Here is a 19097-nt window from a genome sequence, read left to right on the forward strand (position 1 = left end):
AAAAGAGAGGAAGTTGGTTTAAAAGAGAGAGAAAGTAAAAGTTTGAAGGAAGCTTGGCGCCCAGTATTTATAGAAAAAAGAGGCGCATCAACTTCTTTTCAACCCACGATCTCCACGACACAATACAAGTCCCAACACTTGTCATCAATGCAAATCATCCCTTTTCAAAAAAGAGAGGGAACTTTCGGACTTCTGACAACTGGAAACCCACCCATTTAATTCTAAATGGACCGGGTCTGGGGGGGCATGTTGTTTGGGCTCCCAATTGATATTCAATTGGGCCACTAAGTCCAAAGCCCAATGGCTCTAAAACAACAGCGTCCAACCTACCACAATGGCTATTCAGCCATCCATTTAGGCCCAAGGCCCAATAGCAATAAATGACCTATGGGCATTTATTATGCAAACACTATAAATAGGCCACCAAGGCTCACACCTCAAGGTACGTCCAATTTATCGCCTTAAGACTACTCTTCTAGAGAACTTCTCTCTAGAATCCGAGCATCGTTCTTACTTAGGCATCGGAGGGGCTTTCCTCGGAAACACCCCCGAGGCTAGTAACTTTACTCTTGTGCAGGTGAATTCGGACTCGACTCAAGCAAGCAAGATCTTCAACACATACGAAAGGGCCTTCATTCGAAGCCCATTGTTTCTACCTTTACAACACCGGAACACGTAGTATGTCATCATCACTATTATATGAAATATACTCCCTCCGTTCCTAAATGATGTATCCGTTTTCATTTTAAGCGTTCCTTTTTGTTGTATCCGTTTCTATTTTTGGACATACATTTTATCCTAAAATACCCTTACCTTTCTATCTAATTACCAAAATACCTAAAGATTCCACACCTAAATTTCTCCACCCCTATTATTTGATTCTTTTTCCTTCCCCATATACCCACTCTCTCACCTCCTTTATCACCCATCATTATCACTCTTCTCTCTTACCTTATTTCTTTATTTATTTTTTATTTTTTATTATAATCTCTTACATACAATCATTTTTCTTACACCCAATCATTACACTTATACCAATACAAGTTAAGATTCCAATTTTCTTAAAAACATCACCCTTTTCCAAATGGATACATCATTTAGGAACGGAGGGAGTAAAAGCTACTCCCTCCGTTTCAAAATGTTTGTTACGTATTCCTTTAATAGTGTTTCAAAATGTTTGTTCCATAAAGAATCTTTCTATTTATAAACTTGTTACTATTATTATTTTTTGAGCCAGCTTTTATTTCTAATTGGTCCAACTTTTCAACTCAATAAATCTCATGCAACCAAAAGTCACATTATGACAAGTTAGCAATCTATGTGATTTTTAATTATTGGTTCATTTTGATAATAAAACAATCTTATTGGTTGTTTCAATGATTAGTGGATTGAGGTATATTTTTTTTAATAAAAGATAAAAGCAGATTTGCACTATATTCAAAGAGAGTAATAAATGTCAGAATTTGTAAAAATGGAATCAGATTTATGATGGAATCTAGAACATTTAAAATTTAAAAAAAAAGAATCTTAATTATACGTTAATAAACGTGCCAAAATCCAAACGTAACAAACATTTTGAAACGGAGGGAGTAACTTATAAGGTAGCTTCAAAAGAATTAATTGATTTTGTTACTTGATATTTTTCATATGTGTACTTAGTTGATTACCCTTAAGAACAACATTTATTAAGTATCATTCCTTGGTAAAAACATAATATCTATTATATGAAATATATTTGTGTACTTAACTGATTATCCCCAACAACAAAATCAATTAAGTGTCAATTCATGGTAAAAACATTATCTCTATTATATGAAATATATCTGTGTACTTAATTGATACTTTTCATATTTGTGTACAAAAACGGTAGATCTAAGCAACTACACATGTTGATTAGTGGCGGATGTGCCTTTCACCATCCTGATTTTGTTCCAATGTTTATCATACCACGGCTTAGTTAATTAAAATAAGTTTGTTCTTGAATTACTAGTCATTATTCCTGGAGTTCGTGACTACTCATGTAAATCATACAACAAAGTTTCAGCTTCCTATTCTCCAATACATTATGCATAGAGTAAATATCCAACAACAATACCAATTGTTTGTTTTTGTTATACACTTTGTACATCAACCAAACAAACTAACTAGTACGAAGTACTATAATTAATCAATTTGCAACTCTACTAACTGCTCTATCTTCAAGCAATGCTTCAGCAGCTCTCCTACCAGAAACCAAGGCCCCATGAAATGTAGCACTAGTTTGGTAATCTCCACACAAATACAATATCAACCCATCCCCAATTTTCGGACTCCTTAGCAAGTCTGTCGGCGGGCTTTGATTAGGTTGGGCAAACTTGACCCGGTAAGTCCTCAAATGTTTCCAACTTCCAACAACCGTATCCCCAAACCACTCCGAAAGCTCCTGAACCACCCTACCGATCAACTCATCGTCAGACACATTGTCAAACAATCCGATCAACGTTGCAGATACCAATGCCTTATTAGATGGACCATATGATCGGGCTACATTAGTAGCGAAAAACATATTGTTCACAATCCCACGCCCTGACCCATTTAGGTACAAAACCGGGTCAGAGGTCGGGATTTTATCTAGGTCCGAAGAAAAATACAAACAAACTGTACTCCGACCCGGCTTTTTATTACCCGGGTTATTTACCCTCTCTAGCAAATTTCCGGTTAAAATATTTTCAACTTGTGGTTGTTCAACTGCTAAAATTACCCCAATTTCACTCTTCAACTCCTCTCCGTTATCTAACCTAACATTAACCCTTTTCTCATCATCAATTTCAATTGAAACCACTTTGGAATTCAACCTAATACAATCTTGAGGCAATTTAGAGGCTAATTGATTCGGAATTTCGCCGATTCCTTTCGACGGAAGCGTGTTATCACCCAATGCCAGGCACCTAAAGATGAAATCGAACAACCTCGATGTTGTTTCGAGTTCCCGGTCGAAGAAAATCCCCCCGAAAAACGGCCGGAAAAATCTGTCAATTATCGACTCCGAAAATCCCGAACTTCTCAGTAATTCAATCACAGGTACCTCATTAGCTATGTATATTTCCTCATATGATTTCGTCAAAACCTTGATTCTCGTTAATCCGATGAGCAATTTGTCAAGAATTGTACCAATGGGATTACCTAGGGTTCCGAGGGAGTCCCAAAAATGGCGGACTGGGTCAGCAACAGTGTGAAATCCGCCATTGTAGTAGACGCGAGCTCCAGAGTAGAATTTCTGGAGGTCTAAGGAAGAGTAATCGAGAAGCTTCTGTGCTTCGGGGTAGGCGGTGATGAATATCTGGAAGCCTCTATCGAGGAGGAAGCCGTCGACGACATCTGTACGGACACGACCGCCAACGCCGTCGGAAGCTTCGAGAAGAAGGAAGGGGATGCCGGAGGAGTGGAGGAACGTGGCAGCGGAGAGACCTGAGAGGCCGCCGCCGATGATGATGGCGGTTTTGGGATCGTTGAGGGTGGAAAGGGTAGCGGGAATTGAGGTGTTGGCCAGGGTGGATTTAGGAAGGAGAGAGAAACGGTGGCTGCGATGACTGTGGTAGTGGAGACGGTGAGGATATGAGATGGTGGTGGTAGCAGTGGTGGTGATGGAAAGTGAGGTAGAGATGATCATTGGATATAGCTATTGGATTTGAGAGGATAAGGTAAGCCTTTTGTTTTTGAGATTTTTATTTTTTCCATTTTTCTTTTTTCGTTAGATATTTTTGCCTTTGTGGATTATAGATGTGTGGTTCATCCATTGAATTCACATTGCTTTTGGATTGGATATCTGGAGGGTGATTCTTTTTAAAGGATGGCCCAGGATTCTATGTGTTCCTTTGACTCGAGATATCAAAGTGTCATATTTAGCTACATTAGTAAACACAGTTGTCCAAGGAAGTTAATGGCTCAATGCCAGGTTAATCTTAATGGCTCAATGCCAGGTTAATCTTAATGGCTCAATGCCAGGTTAATCTTAATTGCTTGTCCAAGGATTTTGCTTGGTGTTTATGTAGTGAGGATACATGGATAAGTTGTTTGAGTTCTGTAATTACATTTTGTTGCAGATGTATCTGCTTCTTAGTGGTAGTAATCACTTTCATTACCATAGGACATTCTGGTCTTGTGGATGGAAATTGAATATCATAAGCTGAATAATAACAAATTTGGTAATGTTATTGGAGATTAAACTGAGATTTAAATGATATACTCTATACATCGTACTTTTCTTTTTTTATTTTTATAGAAAAGAAAAATGAGATTAGGAGGCCCTCATCGCGAGGGGTATTCGTAATCTGTCATTACGCAAAATCTGGAGGAGTTGTGGACTACAAGAGTGATCAATATACATTGAATTAGTAACTAGATGCCCTACATTTGCTACCAAGTCTGCCGACTTGTTTCCTTCGCGGTAAATATGTTTGATTTCCCAGTCGTGGATTTGGAGGAGAAGATTCTTGATATCTGCTATGATTGCTTGCAACTTCCAAGGAGTTCGCCATTTTCCTTTGAGGGTATTTATAACTAGGAGGTTGTCCCCCTCTATCTGATGTTTGTTGATGCCTTTGTTAAGAGCTTCCTGGATACCTTTATGAAGAGCTGTGGCTCTGCTAGAAAAACTGGAGCATCACCTAGGTTGAACGTTTTGATTGAGATTGGAGCGCCCTCGTGATCTCTGATAATGATGCCTGCTGAGGATGAGTTGTTTTTGCGGAAGCGGTCGAAGTCGAGTTTATAAAAACCTATGGGAGGATTGGCCCAAGAGACAAGGATTGGAGGATGGGTAGGTGGTGGTGGTGGGTGGGGGAAGGGGGAGAATGGTTAGGAAAAGGTTTACCAGATACTTGGCAACTATACATTTGTAGATGTAGATCCCATTCGTTGAAGGTAGAAAGGGCACGTTGGAAGATAGAGGAGGCGGAGAAGTTTTTCGAATTGAAAATAACTTAATATCTCTCCTTATACTCCAAAGGACGAAAGTGATTTTCTGGAGGATGGGGTTGGTTTTTTGAGGTTTGTGAAGAGGCTATTAATCGATGTGGGGTTGAGGAAGCAGTTCAACCAACGTTTTGTAAGGGGGTGGGCCCAAGTAAGTTTTGTAGTTGGGCAATGGAGGAAAAGATGGTTCGCAAGTTGGGGTGCGGCTGATGTGGTGGACTGGCGGGTGTGAAGTGTGTCCCTAACCGGGAGACTATTGTGGCCTATTTTCCACAGGAAGATTTTGAGTTTGGGGATGTCTTGTTTCCAAATCCAATGGTAGTGCCATTTGTCTTTAAATTGGGGGAGATCATGGGCTAGCTAGGTGGCCGATTTAACCATGAATTCTCCTGATTTAGTGAGGCCCCACATTGGGTTATCCTCTATATCCACATGGAGGTGTTGTCTTCCTTAATACAATCCGCTACCAGGAGATCTAGATTGACTGTATGGATGGATTTCTGAAGATAAGAGAGTAAGTTTTCTTTGAGAATCCAGTTGTCAAGCCATAATTTAATGGATTTTCCATTCCCTACTTTCCATCTAATGCCTTTGCGAATGATTTCTCGTTGGGCTAAGATTTCTCGCCAGATATTCCAGTCTTTTCGCTTTGGTTTATATTCAAAGAAGTTGCTTTGTGAGAGGTACTTTTTCCGCATTAGGGTTGTCCATATATTATCTGGTTTCGTTGGGATTTTCCAAGCTAGTTTCGCTAGGAAGGCTTTGTTGAGGGGGAGAGTCCGACGTAGCCCTAGCCCTCCCATAGTTTTAGGGGTGCAGATTTTGTTCTAGGCAATGAGCGGAGTAGAGGTCTTGGTGGGGGTCTAGTTCCAAAAATAAATTATGTGAAGGAGTCAAGTTGGTGGGCAGCCTTTTTCGGAACAAGGAAAGAAGAGCAGATGTAGGATGGTAGTACTTCTAAGTTACTTTGGATGAGGGTAGTTCTTCCGGCTTTAGATAGGTACTAGGAGTGCCATGAGGAAATTCTTGATTCATTCTTTTCAAGGGAAATTTGTAAGTCTTTCCTTGTGGGGTTAGAGCTGCTAAAGTGGATACCAAGATAATGTCCTAATGCTTTCGTAGGTTGCATTGGAGCATTTTTGTGTCCAGTAGAAATTTGTTTCGAGAAAACGATGGAAGACTTGTGGAAATTCACCGGTTGTTGTCCTGATAAGGTACATAAGGAGTCGATAAGACGTTTCAGATTTTGGCAGTCCGATGAGTTAGTCTTACATAGAACTAGATGATACTATGATACTATCATCTGTGAAAAGGAGGCAAGGGATGGTGTTGGTTCCTGCAGCCAGCTTGAAACCAATACCGTTGTTAGGGCTGAGGCTTTCTTTAGAGAGCATTATGATAAATACTTCTATGCATAGAATAAACAGTTAAGGGGAGAGGGGGTCTCCTTGTCTAATTCCCCTAGATGGGCGAAAGTGGTCGGTAGGATTCCCATTGATATTAAGGGAGTCATAGTGACACAAGTTTTGACCCAGTTAATCCATTGGGAATCCAAAGGCTCTGAGTGTAGCCCATAGGAAGTTCCATTCTATGCGGTCGTAAGCTTTTTCCATATCGAGTTTTGAGAGCACACCACCCCGTTTTGTTTTTGGACTTGTGAAAGGTGTTGTGGATTTCTTGGACAATTAAAAGATTGTCATGGATGATCTGTTTGGTGTAAAGACGTTTTGAAATGGGCTAATATCTTTCTGGAGCATTGGACAAAAGCGATTCACTATTATCTTTGAGATTGATTTATAAATAATGTTGAAAAGACTGATTGGTCGAAATGGGCTGCAGTTTCCGGGATGGTAACTTTGGAAATGAGAGCAACTAAAGTGTGGTTCAAATTTGGCGAAATGCACCCATGGGAGAAGAAGCTTGTAACTGCAGTAGTAACTTCCTTCCCAATGGTGTTCCAATAGGCCTGATAGAACTTAGGTCCAAAACCGTCGGTTCCTAGTGCTTTGAAAGGGTCCATGCTAAAAAAAGCATTATGTACTTCCTCGTCCGAAACTGGGAAAGTGAGCGCATTACTTAGGGCATACGAAACAATAGGTTGAATAAAATCGAGGTTGATGGTTCGTTGGGATGAGATTTCCGGTGAAACTCTATTTTGAAAGGACGAGGTGAGAGATTGACGAATTTGGATTGGGTCGTCCTCCCATTGCCCTAAGTCGTTTTTTAAACTATAAATCGTATTCTTTGCATTCCGAGTTTTCATTTTATTGTGGAAGAATCTAGGGTTACGGTCCCCTTGCGTGAGCTAGGTTTTTCCTAGCAAGGTTTCCCCAAGCTTTGTGTTTAAAAAGGAGATGTTTTTCCCTTTGTTTGATCATATAGTTAAGGTGATTCTTGAGTCTTGGGTTATAAGGTGCGCAATGAGTTTAGACTCGATCTCCGTGATTTTTGTTTCATTAGATTGGAGTTTGGTAGTATTATTACCGTATTTCACCTTAGCTCGGATTTTAAGAAGGCCTTTTATACCGGAAAGTTTGGTCGTTATCCTGTTGAAGAATCTGGAGCCGCGAATCCCTATATTCCATTGTTTTCGGACAATGTCGAGGGATTCTTTTTCTAAGGTCCAATAATTTTGGAATCTGAATATGGATGAGTTCACTACATTTTCGCCTGAGAGGAAAATTGTCGGGGCCAGATCGGAGACGGTGAAGTTTCCATAGGCAAATACTTGCTTTCTCAATGTTGTCGATAAATTGATTATTGCTTACCGCTCTGTCTAGTCGTTCGTTGATTGGGGTGGGATCTTAATTCATTTTCCACGAAAATGTTTGTTGGAGATAAGGTATATCCGTGGCATGAAGAGAGTTAGGAAGTGGAGGAAGACGGGTACATTGGTTACGGGAGGGGGGATTTCCTCCCGCTTTATCGTTTGGGGAGAGGAGTTCGTTAAAATCACCAATTAAAAGCCATTGGATGTCAATATTGGAAAGAACGGATTCCATATAATCCCAAAAGGTTTGATTTTGGTCTTCCTTAGCGGGAAAGTATGCTCCCGTGATCATAAAATGCTTACTTAGGGGTTTGTAAAGGACACGTATATGGGCACAACGGTTGTGGCTATCGTGGTTGATCATGGATAAGTTGTTTAAACTCCAACATACCCAGATTCCACCACGATAGTTAATTGGATCAATGATTATGGTATTCTGAAAATTATGCGGTTGGAGAATGCGTTTACTATTGGTATGGTTGGTCATAGTTTCTAGTATGAACATGATATCTGGATTATACTTGTTCTTAATGTAGATTAATTCTGTTGTAGCATGTGGTTTTTTGCCACCGTGAATATTCCACGAAATTGTTTTCATTTAGGTCATGCTTGGATTGAGGGTAATTATTAAAGGGGTAATAAAAGTCAAACTAAGGTAATTGAAGGTGATGATGAGGGGATGAAGTGGTGGCAAAGGGAACAAGCTAGTGTTGGCAAGAAGAAAATAAAAGGGAAGGGGGAACAAATACCCTCATCATGGGGGGAATAGTTAACCACCATCCCACTAGGGTGATTATTACCCTCATTTGGGGGGTAATTACTTCCCCTCTTCCTCCCTTCTCCTCACAACACCTCCACTACCACAACTTCTCATCACAATACCACCACACCACCCTCCTTGCAACCACCTCAATTCACCTTCATTGTCCTTTTATTATGGTGGTTTGACTTTTATTACCCCCATAGTCCATTACACCCAATCCAAGCGTACCCTTAAAGGAAGGGGGTGGCGTCATGGTGTAAAAACTCGCCCGAGTTAACTCGTATCGCCCGAGTTAACAAGGTTTTGGAGGCTGGCGATACGAGATATCCCGAGTTGTAAGGTGTTTATAAAAACAGCGAGATCTCGACCGGTTCATCCCATCCGAACGAATTTTGTCCGCATTAAACGTTATAAACCTCACATCTACTCGGTTTTCAGCCGAATTCCCCATGTTTTCGACAAAAAGAAAGGGAAAAAGGAAAGAAATGGAGAAACTCCATTGAAATAAAGTAGAGAACTCCATTTTCAAATCTAAAACAAGAGAGGAGAGAGAAGGTAGACAAAGGAATTCATTTTAATTATGTCACGTGTACAGTTTAGGGGAGGGGGATTAGGGTAGGTAGTGAATGGGACTGACATGAGGCTTCTTTTACAAATTTCAAATTCCTACTCAACAACCGCGACAAGGTCCGCAATTAACGCATCATTTCCGTTACCGAGACTCAGCGACCGATCCCACGACCGTGACCGATATCACATTTTTTATCTATGGGTGGCGTAGAGACCAGCAGGTCCTTGGGACCTGGTTCCGAGTGAGTGTAAAACTCAGTTCATAAGGGACATAAGTCCACAGTTCCACAAGAGTAATAGAATTTAGTTGCATAAGATTCAAAGAAGTGGTAAAAAAATAACAAGAACTAACCAAAATAGTACATAAACTTCTCGCATTGTAGATTATAGGTACGAAATAGATCACTAGCGAGATAGGCAACATGGTAGTGTCCATCCACGTAAGGTGGGCTGCATTAGAGATACGTAATAGCTGATCATTATGAAGCCTTTGACGCCAATTGATCTTCATCTGTATAATGGTACAAACAATATAGAAACAATTAGCATGAAAAGGGAGAGGGCAGTAATAGTAAGAGTAGTTTAACCTATGATCAGGATAGATGCTAAGATAGTGAACATACGCGAGTAAAGGAGAGATCTTGCCCAGGGAAAATAAGGAAAAGAAGGGTGGGACAAAACAGTTCTCAGGAAGAAACTAGGAGGGGGGTTGACAGGCTTAAGTCGTATCACCTAATCAAAAATAACCTAAGTCCACTAGCTAGGTAGCAAGGGAAGTCAGGATCGAATCCACAGGGAAACAATGTTCTTTCTACTATTAATCAATCAGACTAGACTATTGGGAACAAGAGTTGGTTTGATGGTTTGCTAAGACTACTATGATAATTAAACAATTAAGAATCAAGATATTAAGGAATCTAGGGTATAGGTTCACCAACAAATAACAATCCAGGACAATAAACAATCATGATAATCAACAAAGTAATTAATTGGACTAGCATGCTCTCTCGAATCGATACTAATAATAGACTTAGAATTAACGGGCTCTCGCTACGTATTAACTCCAATTCCACCTATTGACACAAGCCTAAACATCAAATTGCATCTCTCGAATCTTAACTTGATATTGCGTAACTACCACAATTAAACCTGCGCAAATCTAATTGTATAGTGAAATAAACCAATCAATAGGAATTAATTACAATGCCAACAATCACAATTATTCAATATCCTTTCATGTTATTCAAGGATCCCTAAACCCTAGAAAATAAATTACTCAAGCATAATAACAAATAACAAAGTAATCAACATAATGGAAAACATGATCAAAAGTAATTAATAAAGCAAAATAGAAAGCAATACCTAAATGTAGAACAAAAGGATGAACTAAAAATTGGAGCTTTGATTGAAACTAAAAATAAGTGCTTGGAACAAATTTGAGAGAAAACTAGATTAAGAGAAAATAAACTAAGGGTCTAATACTAGAAAATAAGATGTCTACTAAAAATAAAGGGCTAGTATTTATAGTTTGTCCAAAATACAAGCCAAAAACCGGAAAGAAAAAACGCGAAAAAGCATCAGGGTTGGCGTCGCCCGATCGGGCGGTGCTTTGCCCGATCGGGCGAACTGCTCGATAGTCGGCCCGATCGGGCGAAATTCCGCCCGATCGGGCGGTTGCGAAATACCCAGAACAGCGCCCAGAATGACCGCCCGATCGGGCGCGTGTTGAAACTGCACGATCCTCAATCTTCAAAACGCCATATCTCCTTCGTTATTCGTCGGAATCAGGCGAGTGACCACTTGTTGGAAAGCTATTGAAGTCTAGAATCCAACCCGATTGGAATTACTTCATTTGGAGTTGTAGAACTTGAGTTATGATTATAATAGTGGACTATAGTCATTTTTCTACTTCTTTCGTTATTCGCTTTGCTTCAAAACTCTTCCAACTTAAGGTTTGTGGTCTCGAAAGTACATAATCTCTTGTATTGATTCAAATGAGTAGGAAATGCACAAATGCTAATTCCTACAATGATGAACCTGAAACTACAAACACACTACAAGGAGCACATTAGTACTAAAAATCGCTCCGAAGAGCTCATTTGAGATCAAAAAGTACTAAGGGACGGGGGTAAAAACACTACAAAATATGAACATATCAAACTCCCCCAAGCTAGATCTTTGCTTGTCCCTAAGCAAAGAAATCATCGATGAATACATAAATCAACTTCACCCCAAACACATCTTAAAACAATGGATACGATTCAAGGTAAAATTCAACAAGCATTCATAATGCCAACCAATCAAATCCATTCGACCACAAATCCTCCCTAACAATCGTCACGCAGAGCGAACTACAAGTGCACAATGGAATTCAAGACTAGTCCTCACACACTCTTCAATCATTTATGTGGCGGGTAAAAGATGTACTCGTTCGCTCTCCTCCAATCATATAAGTGAACAATGCTCTCCCAAACTCACAACACTCGTGTGTCTGGAAAAGCATACACTCAACCTAGTAGTCGACTCGAAATGTGTCGTGTCATAACTTGCATTGATAAACAACTACTTTCACATTAATACAACTCTATGCACAAAGGTCGAAAGGTCTTTCAAGCTTGTAATGATAGGCTTAGGTAAGGGTGTGGTAAATTTGGGTAAAATGTGAGCTTAAAGCCTTGGCTTTGGGGAGCATAAATCCTAGCAAATCCATGATCAATCACAAATGATGACCACAACTCTCCCACTCAACACATGAATAAAACAACAAACAAACCACACTATACTTTCTTGCCTTGATTTCACAATTATAACCAATCACTCATGAAGATAAGAAATTGTAATACCGGAGTGACAAAAGTTTGAATTATTTTGAGAATAACGATTTTTTCTTTTTTGCTCAATCTCTTTTTTTTTTCTTTTTTTTTTATTCTCCTCATCTCATTCATTTTTCAACTCATTTTTTTCAACAACAATCATGATAAGAAGAACTTCCCTTTTCAATACTCAATATGCTCAAAATGTACCACACTACAACTCCCTCACCTCACTACTATTAGCTCCCCCAAGCTAGGCTTGGGACTAGTAACCAATGGGGAATTTACGGGCTTGTAATGTGGTTAGTCACCGAATAAAGGGCACAAGCACAACATGGGTAGAAAAAGAGGAAACAAATTTATCTAATTTCATCTGAAGGCTACCTAAATGGAAAAATGCCTTCGTCCTCCACAATGTGCATGTATATGAGTCATAAAACACTACTAACAGTTGCAAATCAATACTCAAAATCAACGACACACCAGGAAACTATCACACATTCCTAACCAAGTCAACTAGCCAAGCACCAAGTCCACAAACAGTTAGTCAGAGTTGACTCATGTTAAGGCATCAAAGTAATCGAATATTAAATCATGGCTAACACATCTACATTAATCATCATCAAATACCAAGAATCAAAACAATTTTCAATCAAAGGGGCACAGGGAAGCATGATTTTGCATTCATCGGAACGTAATTTTGTATTTTTTTTTTTTTTAAAAAGCGATAAACTACTCTAGAAAGCAATAACACATACCTCCCCCAAGCCAAACTCAGCAATGTCCTCAGTGCTTCAAGGAGTGGAGATCGAGGGTCTCAATTTTCATTAAGCCCCTCCGGCTCCAACTCTTATATGCCTCCCGCAAAGAGATTGGTTAGTAGATAACCAACGAACGAGCGCAGAAGCTTGTCATGCGCACTCGCACAACTTTCGTGCAACAAGACATGCACGATAATCAACAACAACATTTGCATAAAGTCCGAATGAACTCTATTGGGTTAGAGAATTTAAGTAAGAACCAACCATGACCCCAAAAGCGCATAGAGAACTCACCATGGATAGAACCCCAGTCCCTACAAAGTCTAGACATGACAGCTTGCTTTGGAAGATCTTCCCCCCATGTTTTCTCCAAAATAGTAGGCAACATAGCTACTTGGTTAGCTTGAGCTAGGAGGTCTATGGTAGATTGGTAGGAATACTTGGACTTGGAACTTGTGCTGCAGAATGAGGTGGTGGCGCATCAAGTGAGGAAGGGGGAGCATGATTAGGACTGACAGTTCCCAAAGAGAAGGTTCATTCTCAGCTGATTGAGGAGAGGTGGCCTGACCATTATTATGATGGTTGCTTCCACATCCATATTCGTTACTTCCCTGTTGGGCAGTCCAACAGCATTAGGGAAGATGAAGAGTTGTTGATCTTAAGAATGTTGGCATAGCTAGATTCTTTAGGCTTAGTAGACATTAAGGCGATTTTAACAGAGAGAGGAATTGAATAGGATGGCTTTGTGAGAGGGAAACTGCTGGATAAGGAAATGCTTTAAATAAGAGTCTGTAAATTGTTTGGCTGTGTCATAAATGCGATTAAGAGAAGCGTATAAATAGAAGAAGCTTTGAGCACAAACAACACGCACAAAAGTCGAATAGCTATACGAGCAGTACAGAAGAATCTAGAATGCAATTCTTAATAAATAAATACCAAAGAGAGAGCAACATTAGTAATCAGGCAAAACCACAATCACTAAGTGCAAAGAGGAAGGATCTAGAATCCAGAAATAAAACACAAAATAAAATCTGAAATTAAAAAACCAAGAAAATAATGAGAGATAAACATGATCCAGAAAAACACAAGAAAATGAGGCAAAACAATCCTAAAATAGAGCAGACAAAGTACTTCCCTGAGCTAAAATACTCTTTGGCGATTTGAGTGTCTAAAGTGTCTTGAAGATAAATGATAATGATGACTGCCTTTTCCCTCCATTGGCTGGATTATTCCGGTTGATTAGTGAAAAATAAAAATAAAATCCAATAAATGGATTTTTCTCATAATTACTGTTCACTATCCCGAGGCAGGAGCAAGGCGGAGAAACCATGGCCACAGGATGTGGCTTCTTCGGATCTGACTTTGCATCAAAAACCCACAAATTTAAAGGTAAAGAAAACCGGAAAAGCAGATTAGGGGTAGGATTATCGTCATGACAATTGTAGCTTAGCCATGGTTGGAGATCTTGAAGAGATTAAGTTTTCTTAGGGGAGATGAAGACGAGGAGAGATCTGGTAAAAGACATAGGAGGGGAGGCGGTGAGGCTAGGGAGTTGGTGGTTGCTTCCCAACATAGAAAACCTAAGCATCTTTTGTTTTTGTCTTTTTTTCTATGTTACTCAGACACGAGTGTCGGTGTCGTGTCTGACACGGTGTCGGAGTGTCCGACACTTCGATCCAAATATTTACAGACACTCCGACACGGTCAAAGGAGTGTCTTGACTTATTTTTTAGACACGGCTCCAAAATAAAGTGTCGGAAAAAAAAAGACACTTTATAAAATAATTTTTTTTTCATATTTAGTAAATAAAAAAATAAAGATTAAAATATTAATAAAAGTAAGGTAATAAATTAAAAACAGAAAAAAATACAAAGAATCCAGTATTGGAAAAAGTAACAAATAAAAAAACAGAAAAGAAAAGTAAATGACTTTTGGAATTTAGAGGGAAATGTATCAGGCATTTATTAAAAACGTAAAAAGAAAAGGTGCAAACAGTAAATTTCCTAGAATCCTAGAAAAAGGCAGGTGGATTTGTCCCACTTCCCACCACTAATTTAATAATAAAAAGTTAAAACAATAAATAAAAAAGTGTAAAGTTCCTAGATACCTAGAAAAGCACGTGGGTTTGTCCCACTTTCCACCCCCTAATTTAATTAAAAAAAAAAGGTAAAAAAAAAGAAAAGTAAAAGGTGTAAGTTCCATAAATGACGGGAGAAGGAAGAAGGAACGCCGAAAGCCATGGCTATGGCTGATTCGGAGTAAATTTCAACGAAAATCAAAATTGAATAGTCCATTCCACTCGTTTTTTCTTCTACAATAAAAGCCCTAATAATAATTTTCTTCTCTCTCCTTCCTCGGCCTTCAATTGTTAGAGTTAGGGTTTTGAAATCCCGATTTCGACACTTCTTTTCCGACCCTTTTCCGACACCGGTGTCGACACCTTCCCGGACACGTGTCGAGCGTCGTGTCGCGGGTCGGGTCGTGTTGACACGGACACCCACCGTCCGACGAAGTGTCGGAGTAAAAAAGTCTTTTTAGAATTCTCTTTCTCTCACTACAGTTTCTCTCACTACCCATTTACAGTACTGGGGAAACAGGGAGTTAGTGCTGGTTATACCTCGTACTTATTCGATTTGGAAAAATGGTACAATTAGAAAGTACAAAGTACGAGTATACTGTATTTCCTACCCCGATAGAGTGAAAGTAACCAAGCCATCTAGTAGTATGCTTTTTATGGGGTATAATGTAACCAAGCCTGAGAGTTTAATGTATTTCCTTTCCTTGAGAGTAACAAGGTATGGTCATTTTCCTCTGCCAAAACTTGTCCAGGTACTATTTTTTTGCTCAAATTTGTCTATCTGATCAGAAATTGCAAATAATTTTTTTGGTAGATCGACTTCTAACAATCACCCTTCTACAATTAATTAACCTATGTTCCGAGGATTTGTGTTAACCATTAATACTTAGTTGTGTTAAATAGAGAATTGTCGTGGTTATGACACACTTGATCTTATTATCACCAGCCTGAACACTGCAAACATGTTTGTCTGACTTATAAAATTCGAAGAAGTCTGATGCGATATGTCCGGGTTCACTTTTGTAATTCTACCTTAAGCGTGGTGCTATCTGAAATTTGTTATTCAACCTTTCACGTCGTGGAAGAGCTTTTTACAACTTGAATTTGAAGGATGTAGATAGAAAACATAGCAGAACTTGTTCAGATAATGTTCCATGCTGACTATTGTTTGGTGCATTTCTTAAAGTATGGTGGAGAATCTCTATAGTGCAGACAACTAGACAAGTGAACTGGAATGGGATAATTAGTAAACTGTTTTACATAAGTGTCAAGTGTCAACATGATGTGTAATTGAACAAGAACGTTTTTGGAATGAGTTGAATTGAAAAAGAAACGAAACCCGAAAGATAGAACCGCACAACTGGTAACTGGTTCACGGTTGTGAGGAGGTTTTGAGCAGCAAAAACACTAAGTACTAAGCTGCTGTAGCTTTGGTTTAGTTTCTTTAGCTTGTTTTTGTTTACTTTTATTTGGATTTATTCCTCTTATGAATAAAAAAAAAACATCAAGACCGCAAAAGTAGACGACAGTAAAAGGATTACATAAGCAACAACGTTTTTTTTTTTTTTTTTAGAGGCTCTGCCAGCAACTTTAAACAATATTTCCTTTACTAAGACTGCTTCATTCTTCTGCAGCCAAGCCATAAATAGAGTTTCAACATAGCACATAACATATAGCTTGAAGAACAAGCTATGTAACCGCTACCCATGATAGCGGTTCTACAACATATAACTGCTAATATTAGCGGTTTTCACTTAATTAAAAAAAATTGAAAATAAAACAATGTCTTCCTTCCTTGTTCAATCAGTTACGAAAAAAATAGCGAACAGAACGAAAACATCAAACGTAAAACCCCCCCTCCCCCATGACGCTTCTCGCCGGTGGTCGCCAGTGTCACTTCTCAGTTCTCACCGGTGTTAGTTCTCGCCGTCGTCAATGTTGGTGTTCGCAACACATCATTCCCCACTCATCTCTTCCTATTAGGTTAGCCCTAATTTCTAAACTAGTCCCTTTTGATCAATTTTATTATATTTCATGTATATGGTGTTAATTGTGGAATTCATTTGAACATTTGGTAGATTTATGGGCTTGTAGTTCTAGATTTCAAGCTCTTAATTTCATATTTTGTATGAGTTCAATTACATGCTTTATTCTACTGCCCTCAGCAACTTTTGGTGCAGATTGCAGGTGCTAAGTAACTGCTTTTTTTCGTGCTGAAGCTCAGATTAGTACAAGCAATAATGTGGAGCTAATGAGCTATGGATCCCAACAGACACAAAGCAGTGGCTGCAAACTTCACTGATAACTCCTTTGAGTCTATGAGTTCTGAACCTCTAGGTTTACAGTTGTATATGGCGCATTCTACTTCATCTGAGCAAGAAGGTTGATCAGATAATCTAATTTGTATTCAGGTAACTGTTCATTTCTCTCCAACACTTGTTTCCATATGTTTCCTGTCTGTGTGAATGGGCACATTGCTATGTGGATATACTTTTTTTTTAAAAAGAGCTTCTTAAGAACCTGATTCTTAGAAGGGCTTGAGGTTATTTTGGTTCAAGTCACAACAAAAAGAGGGTGTATTTTGAATGCTTGCAACAATCTGTTAAACATACCAAAAACAGTGACTACAACATAATATACTACTGCAACTTATGAAAATGAGGTGGTAACCTTGGATTTTATAGCATCAATAATCAGTGCTAAGTCTGCTAACTGCTAAGACTGTCAACAAAAAATGAGCTAAGTTAGACAAAACGAATAGATGTTTGATATCCTACTATAGGAGATGTTTTGACCAATTAAGATTTCTATGAATACTTTGTCTCTCAAACTAGCTAATCTCAATGCTAAATGTTTAATTTACTTTGAACTTTAGTTTAATAATCAAGCTGCAAGAACCAAAACAGAACACCTTCTAAGCAGATTTAAGGAAAATCCCCTCCCCTCCTGTCTTTGTGAAGCCGCACTTTACAGCGATGCCAGCATTTTGAAAAGGAGATACTCTTTCCGTCTCTTTATAATCAATACATTTCAGTGTTCTTTGTCTAAGTTTATCAATTTTGACCGTATTTTTATTAAAATATCCTTCAACATAATAAAAAGGTTATGTAAGATTCAGTTTAGTATGTATGTCAGAAATATTAACCTATAATGATATTTATTTATATATTTATGAAAACATTTATAAATAGTTATGGTGAAAGGTTGGTCATGGAGATCGTGAAAAGTGACGTGCAATAGAAGTACCTACGCTGTAACAGTTTAACCGTTTTGCTGACCATGAAAGGTTGAAACTGTGAGTGTTTCCCCAACTTCCCTGAGCTATTTTGTTCTAACCCTATTGTAGCTCGCTCCTTGCCTGATTTTTATAACTCTTTCCTCAGATTTATAAGAAAAACAGCAGGGTAAATATTCTAAAGGGGCGTAACATATATTAAAATGAGCACAATAGATGGGTAAAATCCACTTCACATAGCAATTAACACATAAACTCCACCACCATAGCCCCATAGGTGATAGACCAATACACAGACAGAGGAGTCTGTAGTCCAACCAATATTATACAAATTGACCTCTTTTGAGGTTAGACTCAAGTCAAGGGCTATCATATATGGTGGGCTGCTGGTCTGCTATTGTAATTAGTAATTACTAAGGAATTTAGTTAGTGATAATGTCACGCCAAACTTGCTAATTTCACTCTGATATACCATAATCTTTACACTTCAGTTGGGTAATCAATGGCAGTTACCATATTTTGTTCATGTTGCATGAAAGATGAAACTGTTGATAATTTCTATTTCCGCAGACGCTCATGTACGTGCACACCTTCTGTTTTGGAGTCCATTATATTGAAGAGGTGGAGTTGGGATCATTGACACAACATTTGAAGAAACAATGTACATCCTAGTTGTTATATAGACATTTTTAAGCAAGTGATTTATGAATATTAGTTATTTTGACATTTTGATGTAATTATGTGCACTTTAATTCACGTTGGAGAAATGCATATGGTGGAGATTCTTTTGGAGTAATTAAACTTGGTGTATTTGTTGCATTTTTTGCTTTCTTATGGGTGATTTTTATTCCCAAAGGATATAGGTTGTGGCTTAGAAAAGCAGGATGCCTGGGAAATTCCCAAACTAGAACCACCAATGGCAGTAGTTGTTTAAATAAAAGAACCGTTAATGACGGTGGCGGTTTAAATAAAAGAACCGTATTATAGAACCGCTAATGATAGTAGCGGTTTAAAACAAAGAACCGGTAACCGCCAATGCCAGTAGCGGTTCTATATGTTACGCTACTGGCAATGGAAATCGCTACTGGTATTAACGGTTCTTTTGGTTAAACCGCTACCATGTACTTAATTAAACTACGAAGCTCTTACCCGATC

General features: G+C 38.7%; 1 protein-coding gene and 1 long non-coding RNA gene across 2 annotated transcripts; one reads left to right on the plus strand and one right to left on the minus strand.

Moving 5' to 3' along the window:
• Nucleotides 1–2023: 2023 nt before the first annotated feature.
• On the minus strand, nt 2024–3797 carry LOC110799965 (15-cis-phytoene desaturase, chloroplastic/chromoplastic). The gene has a single exon (XM_022005251.2). It carries the CDS (start codon nt 3647–3649, stop codon nt 2168–2170), a length of 1482 nt encoding a protein of 493 aa, XP_021860943.2. The 5' UTR covers nt 3650–3797; the 3' UTR covers nt 2024–2167.
• Nucleotides 3798–4850: 1053 nt separating this feature from the next.
• Nucleotides 4851–18761, plus strand: LOC110799966 (uncharacterized). The gene is made up of 3 exons (XR_008927412.1): nt 4851–15425; nt 16932–17118; nt 18513–18761. It is a non-coding gene; the product is annotated as an uncharacterized lncRNA (long non-coding RNA).
• The last annotated feature ends 336 nt before the right edge of the window (nt 18762–19097 follow it).

This window comes from Spinacia oleracea, chromosome 2, assembly GCF_020520425.1.
Source record: "Spinacia oleracea cultivar Varoflay chromosome 2, BTI_SOV_V1, whole genome shotgun sequence".
Taxonomy (NCBI): Eukaryota; Viridiplantae; Streptophyta; class Magnoliopsida; order Caryophyllales; family Amaranthaceae; genus Spinacia; species Spinacia oleracea.